Genomic DNA, 8692 nt, shown 5'->3' on the forward strand with positions numbered 1-8692 from the left:
TCCTGCATGGGCAGGTGGATTCTTTACCACTGCACCACATGGGAAACACTCCCATCATTTAATAGTAGGGTCCTATTTTGTTCTTCAGCAAACTATACTTGTTGCCTAGACATGGGTAACATGGTCAGATCTCAATTTTACTACTGAAATGCGTGAAAAAATTTCTAATGAAAATTATAGGATTCATAATCCCTCAGGGAAAGAGCTGACAGGGACAAAAATTCCATATCAGTGGTGGCATGAGGGAATCTAAAGGAGACCATATTCATACACAAAATATATTTTACTGAATTACATGACTGCAATATGTAAATCCCGGCTTTTAAAATGTGTGAATAAAGCATGTAGTTGTGAAAATTAGTCATGTTACTTTCCTCTTTCTGTGAGGTCACTTCCATCATATGGAACGAGGCAATGATACACAAATTTCAGAATTTCTCCTTCTGGGATTTTCAGAGGATCCAGAACTACAGTCCATCATATTTGGGCTTTTCCTCTCTATGTACCTGATCACTGTCTTTGGAAACCTGCTCATCATCCTGGCCATCACTTCAGACTCCCACCTGCACACCCCCATGTACTTCTTCCTCTCCAACCTGTCCTTTGTAGACATCTGTTTCACTTCCACCACCATCCCAAAGATGCTGTGGAACATCCAAACACAGAGCAAAGTTATCACCTATGAAGGCTGCATCACACAGATTTATTTTCTCATCCTCTTTGCAGTGTTGGACATTTTTCTCCTCACTGCAATGGCCTATGACCGCTTTGTGGCCATTTGCCATCCCCTGCACTACACAGTCATCATGAACCCGAGACTCTGTGGACTGCTGGTGTTGATGTCCTGGATCATAAATATTCTTAATTCCTCATTACAAAGCCTAATGATGCTGCAACTGTCCTTCTGCACAAACATTGAAATTCCCCACTTTTTCTGTGAACTCAATCATATGGTCCAACTTGCCTGTTCTGACACATTTGTTAATAACATAGTGATGTATTTTGCAGCTGTCCTGCTGGGTGGAGGTCCCTTTGCTGGTATCCTTTATTCTTATTCTAAGATAGTCTCCTGTATACGCAGAATCTCATCAGCTCAGGGGAAATATAAAGCATTTTCCACCTGTGCGTCTCACCTCACCGTTGTCTCCTTATTTTATTGTACGATGCTTGGAGTGTACCTTAGCTCTGCAGCTACCCACAATGCACACTCAAGTGCAACAGCCTCGGTGATGTACACAGTCATCACACCCATGCTGAACCCTTTCATCTACAGCCTGAGGAATAAAGACATGAAGAGCGCTCTGAAAGCATTCTTTGTGAGAAGAAATGTATGAAAGCTAGTCATCATAAAACTGAAAAGCCCTTGAGATCACAGAGGTCAAAGCCTCAGGGTCAGAAATTGTGACTATTTCATCAAACTGTGAAATTAAAACTTGCTCTTTTTAAGCAAATACATTCCTGGAATTTGCATTTATTTGACTCTAGATTTTCTATTCAATTCATGTAAATCACTTTATTAAGCTTCCTTTTCTCTCTGGCATCCACCTGCTTTCTCCTTGTTCTATTCCCACTTTCACAACTTTACTTCAACAATGTATCGAGAATGTTCAGAAATTCCCACTGACTAAATGAGACAACATAGTTTTTTTAAGAATAACTTTTCACAAATGGCATACCTGTGTGCATGCTCAGTTGCTCAGTCATGTCTGACTCTATGCAACTCTATGGAATGTAGTCCACCAGGCTCCTCTATCCGTGGAATTTTTCTGGCAAGGATACTGGGGTGGGTTACCATTTCCTCCTCCAGGGATCAAATTCGAATCTCTTTCATCTACATTGACAGGCACATTCTTTACCCCTAGTGCAACCTGGGAAGCCCCACAAATGACATTTCTTCTGTTTCTCTAAAAGAAGTGTCATGAGTTGTAGTCTTCCTGTCAAAAAACATATGTTTGATCATGAAGACAATTTATATAATTTTATAACAGAGGAAAACCTGAGACATTATTTTCACCTTTATATCCAATATTCCCATGTACATCATTATCTTAACTGCCTTTTCTCACCATTGAGACTGTAATATACTACTGTGATTTGTGACAAGTCATTGATTTTTATTCTCCTCATTTGGATTCTGTTCTTGGCATCCGTATTGCCCACAATAGCCACTGTTAACATGATTATCAGATACATGTCTACAAAAGGAGTCCCCACTGAAAGATACATTTTAATAAACAGATTGACCTAATATGGCTTTAGAATCACAGATGAACATCAATATTTCAGTTCAGTTGCTCAGTTGTGTCCGACTCTTTGCAACCCCATGGACTGCAGCACGCCAGGCTTCCCTGTCCATCAACAACTCCCGGAGCTTGCTCAAACTCATGTCCATCCAACCATCTTATTCTCTGTTGTCCCCTTCTCCTCCTGCCTTCAATCTTTCCCAGCATCAGGGTCTTCTTCAATGAATCAGCTCTTCTCATCAGATGGCCAAAGTATTGAAGTTGCAGCTTCAGCATCAGTCCTTCCAATGAATATTCAGGACTGACTTGTTCTAGGATTAACTGGTTTGATCTCCTTGCAGTCTAAGGGACCTTCAACACGATGAAGCAAAGTAGTAATTCATACATTGTATTACTTTGGAAAATACTCATTTTCCATGCTGTATATCTACTCATTGGAGTATGGAGGATTGGTGTCCATGTGTTAAGGGGAGGTTTATACATATTAGTAAAAGATTGATTAGCATTTTTCTTTTTTGATTCAATTATCTTCCTGTTTCTGCTTGAAAATGTTCAGTGATACCTGTAATATGATTCATGTCATTGATTTAATGGAACTGTATCTCCACTACATTTTGTCATAACCCAAGAAGGATGGTGAATGATCACTATCATTATCCTCCATGATAACTCTGTTATACTCATGATTCTATTCACATTTTATGATCAAAGAGTGACTCAACAGACATCTTGAATTGCTGTCCAGTCATGTGAATCAGGGTTACCAGTTTTTTTTCCTACACAGACATACATGTCCTTTCAACCTCTTCTGGTCACTAAGAAATGAACCCCAGTGAGAGATTTCAATTACAGTTATCTGAAATGAACTGAAATGACAGAGTAACCACGAAAGCTATCCTGAAATACAAGAACAAATGACAAGAATAATCAGGAGCAATTATAACTGTCCTCATTCTGTTCACTTTGATTATTGTATCAGTTAGGTATTGCTGCATAACAAGCCATCCTAAAGCTAATGCTGTAATATACTGCCTTTGTTACCAGATGAGATTATAAGGTAGAGAGTTGTTCTGAGCTCTGCTGATCTCCTAATGCGTGTAAACTCAGCTGTAAGTCTCTACATTGCTTTTCTTAGGTTCATCCATGATTCATGTGTGACATGATACCTTTCTCACTTGACCCAATGTGATCAGTTTATTTCTCTGGTTTTATCTTCAGTTTTACCAAGAGAGTACCAAGAGTGAAATGCTTTAATTTGCTTCTACTTCTATACCCATCTATGACACTTTTCTTTTCACCTGGGTAAATGAGATATCTCCCATCACTGCTTAGTGTGAATCAGCTATCTGTGGTCTAGATCCTACTCCAATCCATGCACCTTTAGACTTCAAAGTGATGTATTGGAAAATAATTGCATACTATAAACTGCATATTTTGAAATGATAAATAAAATGATCTGTACCAAATTTACAATGCATACTGTGTATTTCCATTTGCACATAATTCATGACAGTGCACTATAACTTTAAAGGCTTTTAAAAGTGTTTAAATATGTTAATCTCCCTGAGCCTAAATCATTATCTATGTAGGTAATGTGGGATAAGAAACATAACTTCAGAGGAAGATTTCAAGAAATTAATGATGTAAGTTGAGGTATTTTTGTGGAATCCTAAGAAAATGTTCAAATGTAAACTTTTGTGTATTTATTTATATAAATTTATCATTCAAATGAGCATAAGCATACCTATATAGGTACACACAGTAATGCATTTGTGGTTGGTTCTATGTTTTATATAGAAAGAAAGCTTGAGAGAAAGTTGGATAGGATACACTACTGGGCATATACACAGAGAAAACCATAATTCAAAAAGATAATTCAAAACACATGTACCCCAATGTTCATTGCAGCACTATTTACAATAGCCATGATATGATATGGAAGCAACCTAGATGTCCATCAACAGATAAGTGGATAAAGAAGATGTAGTACATATATACGATGGAATATTACTCAGCCATAAAAAGGAATGAAATTGAATCAGTTGTAGTGATGTGGATGAACCTAGAGCCTACCATACAGAGTGAAGTAAGCCAGAAAAGTTGGTGATGGATAGGGAGGCCTGGCATGCTGCGATTCATGGGGTTGCAAAGAGTCAGACACAACTGAGCGACTGAACTGACTGACTGACTGACTGAAGCCAGAAAAACAAATATCATATGTTAATGCATACACATAGAATCTAGAAAAATGGTGCTGGTGAACTATTTGCAGGGGAAGAACAGAGATGCAAATGTAGAGAATGGACTTGTGAACACAAAGGAGAAAAAAGAGGAGGAACAAACTGAAAGAGTCGCATTGACATATATATACTGCCATGACTAAAATAGATAGCCAGCAGGAAGCTGTTGTATAACACAGGGAGCTCAGCTCAGGGTGCTCTGTGATGACCTGAGAAAGGGGATGGAGTGGGAAGGAGACTCAAGAGGGAAAGACTATATGTACACATATGGCTGATTCACTTTCTTGTACAGCAAAAATTGACATAACACAGTACAGCAATTACATTCCAATAAAAATTTAAAAAACATTATGAGCAGAAAAAGACTGTAAAAAGTTAAGTGCAGATTTAAAGTGAACCACAGAGGGACTGGTCCAAAATGGTGATACAGGAAGATACTGAATTGACTCCTCCCATGGATATGCTGAATCTACAGCTACACATGGATCAATTCCCTCTGAAAACGACCTGAAAACTAGCTGAAATGCTCCTTTGTCAAATGAGAAAAGACCACATTGAAGCAGGTAGGAGAGACTGAGATGATTTCTTGCCAAAACCTCCACCCCTGATGCAGCAACCCAAATTAAGAAGGGGTTTTATACATCTGGAGCCTCTTCTTGAGGATTAAAAGGTTCATAGCCTATATTAGACACCCCAACTCTTAAGACCTGCATATGGGAGATGAGCCTCCAAAATACCTATCTTTGAAAACCATTAGGATTTATGTCTATGAGATGCAAAGTGACATTGCAAATGGACACTGCTTTTAAAAGGCTCTCACATAGACTCAATCACCACATAGACTCAACCACCTCAATGCTCACTGCTGAAGCAGCAGTTTGAAAAGTGCCTAGACTATATGCGAGGGACTTTTGCTGTTGCTATTTAGTTGATAAGTCATGTTCAACTCTTTGCAACCCAATGGACTGTAGCCCACTAGTACCTCTGTCCATGGGATTTCCCAGGCAAGAATACTGGAATGGGTTGCCATTTCCTGCTCCAGGGGATCTTCCCCACCCAGGGATCAAACCCATGTCTGGTGCATTGGCAGGCGGATTCTTTACCACTGAGCCACCTGGGGGACATTCAGTTGCTAATCTAAATACATCCACCAAAAGGGCAGAAGGCTGTTGAAATTCTCTTAGCATGGAGACATTGTTGCTATTTAGTTGTCCTTCTGCATCACTAAAGTCAGCAAGTACAATTCCTTGGCTCATCCTTTGTCAAGTTCCACACTACCATTATCTCCTAGAGGGGAGATTTTGCACACATCTGGTCCTCTGTGATTTTTTTTTTTTTTCTTTATGTGCAGCATTCCAGTTTCTCTAGCAGCACTCCAGAGGACATTCTTTGTGTTCCTGGCTCTAGAGGCCAGGGGACTTGCATTCCGAGGTCTGACTGGATTGCAAAATCAAGAAGACAGTTCTTGACAGCCTACCACCTCCAGGACATTGCACAGGGAGCAGACTGAATCACACCCCAGCCTTCCTAGAATAGAGGCCCCGCTTGCTTGGCCAGGAGCTTTGGCCTGAGTGTCAGGCTTCTGTTCTGGTGTGCTCCTAGAGGTCTGTGGCTATGATCTCAGGGAACAGAGATGAGCCTGGTGGATAACTCTTTGTGCTCTGCCTCTGCTCTGCTTCAACTTGATGGTGAGCTTATACCCTTGTCTGGCCTCCTGATTTTTGCAGCTGCTTCCTGCGACAACCTTACATCCCAGGAAAACTGGAGTTTGTACTCTCAAGACCTGCGGGACTATAACCAATGGAGGAAGAGTTCTTAAACTGCTACCACTTTCAGGACACAGGAGATAACAGACCCAGATGCTCGATCTTTCTGTGAAATAAGCTTACAACGTTACCATCAATTGTAGCTGCAGCCTTAGAGACAGGCTTCTCATTTAACACATACCTACAGCCTTCCCTGGTGATTCAGTGGTAAAAAAAAATCCTCCTGCCAATGCAACATGGGTTCAGTCCCTAGTCCGGGAATATACCCTGGAAAAGGAAATGGCAGCCCACTCCAGTATTCTTGCCTGGGAAATTCTATGAACAGAAGAGCCTGGCAGGCTACAGTCCACGAGGTTGCAAGAGTCAGACACAACTTAATGACTTTACAATACAAGAACATGGGCTGACTATAAACCTTTCCGGTTACCTTGAAAGGTGGGTATTATCTTCATGCTCTCGCTCTACCACGTCCCAGACTCCCAGTATGCCTTGGAGTGGAATTCTCACATGTGTCTGGTGCCCCGGTTTTTACATCCAATGGCCTGGATTTTATAGCTACTGCACAAGGAACCATCCTCAATTGTCTGGCTCTGGAGGCTGGAGGTGGGTAGGCTTGTATGTAGTGCCCAAGGTTCACTAACAAAAGAACTCAGTTCCTCCCCCAGTTGAAAAGGAGAACAGAAAAAAAAAAAAGGAGAACAGAAATTTTCTGGAGGTTCAGAGTCTGCGTCCCCATCATAAATCAAAGTTTTAAAGACACAAGAGACCCAATCCAGACAGGTTCCTCATCTTTGACTTGGAGAAAATTCTAGTTAAGAGTTGAGATAAGATGCTAAGAGATTTAGAGATATGAAAGGGGGGCAATTTAATGGAGAAGGAGTAAAAAGAAGAAAACAAAACTGGATTCAATTGACTTCTACAGTGGCCCCTTGTGAGTGGAAAATCATTAGGAAAAATTTCCTTTCTTCCAGAAGAGCTTTCCACAGGGGAATTATGTACTTAGAGGTTGAAATAACAAGAGAGAAGTGTGCTTAATAAGCAGATACAGGGAGCTATAAATATCTCCACGTCTGAAGTCTCCCGGTGTTTGCAAACCTCGCCTAGAAGGGCCCTTATTTTGTTTTGTTTGATTTGAGTCCTAATCCTGGCTGGTGGGCTGTAGCTTCACTCTTTCCTGCTGCTAGTCTGGGGACAGAACCTTAGTGTCCATCATTAACCATTCAGGAAGGGGTTCAGACTCCTCCTCAGAGACCTTCCTCTCAAAGCTCCCATCCAGGTGAGTCCAACAACCCAGATGATGGTGCATGAGATGGTCAGAGAGAATGGAAGCCAATTCAACTCAGCCCAGAGGCAAGAGACTGCAGTCCTTGTTCCTTTGTTTGATTAATTAATGTGTTTATTTCTGTGATTACATATTTCACAATGCAACAGTGCTATTTACACCTTTGACCATCTCTCACATTCTTTATCATTAAATTGCTGTTATGTCAGTGCTAGAAAAATATGTTGAGATTGTTAATTTAAAACTGTGGTTCTAATCAGGGGATTAGATTTTTCCCCAGGGGACACACTGAACAACGTCCAAGGACATTTCTGGCTGTCACACTGGAGAGGGGTGAGTGGAGACCATGGATGCTGTAAGCATTTTTCAATGCACGGGACAGAGAATGATTTGGCCCCAAAAATTCACAGCACTAAGGTTAAGAAAGCCTGAGTTAAAAAACAACATTTATTGCAGTATTTATAGTTGTCTTCAGGTTGCTTTCCAATCTTGTAACATTTTATGTTTCTAACAGCAAAATTAGAGAACTGCTTTTGCTACCAGTTTAAAAGATCTAATGGCAATCAGCATGACAGTTCTTTAAGGGTTTTTTCCCCCAGGCTGATGGGTGTGAAAGCCACATTGTTTCATAAACTATAGCTCAGATTCATCACACTTTACATATTTGATCACCATTTTTATTTGCCTATTATCATGTTGTTGTTGTTGTTGTTTCGTGGCTAAATCATGTCCAACTCTTTTGTGACCCCATGGACAGTAGCCCTCCAGGTGCCTCTGTCCATAGGATTTCTCAGACAAGAACACTAGAGTGGGTTTCCATTTCCTTCTCCAGGGGATCTTCCCAACAAAAGAATCAAACTCACAACTTGAGCATTGGCCTGTATAATAATTACCTATTTTTCTACAGTTTTTAGCATTTCAAAAAATTTCTACTGATCATAGTTTTTCAATTGACTTTTGGAGGATAATTTTGACCATAAAAAGTTTTATTTTATTGAAATATGTCTATATTCTTAGTTTTGAATTTCTTGTTTTATTGGATGGTTTTGCCCCCTGCAAATTGAATATGTTGTTTTCTAGATGATCTTCTAAAATATATTGGTTACCCCTACACAGAGGTTGGATGCAATACATTTTTTTTTGTATGAAGTATGAGGGAGG

The 8692-nt window shown here is 40.2% G+C and overlaps 1 protein-coding gene across 1 annotated transcript; it reads left to right on the forward strand.

Moving 5' to 3' along the window:
- Window positions 1-401: 401 nt before the first annotated feature.
- LOC122440633 (olfactory receptor 7A10-like) lies at window positions 402-1334 on the forward strand. The gene has a single exon (XM_043467113.1). It carries the CDS (start codon window positions 402-404, stop codon window positions 1332-1334), a length of 933 nt encoding a protein of 310 aa, XP_043323048.1.
- Window positions 1335-8692: the final 7358 nt, after the last annotated feature.

Source organism: Cervus canadensis, chromosome 4 (genome assembly GCF_019320065.1).
Source record: "Cervus canadensis isolate Bull #8, Minnesota chromosome 4, ASM1932006v1, whole genome shotgun sequence".
NCBI lineage: Eukaryota > Metazoa > Chordata > Mammalia > Artiodactyla > Cervidae > Cervus > Cervus canadensis.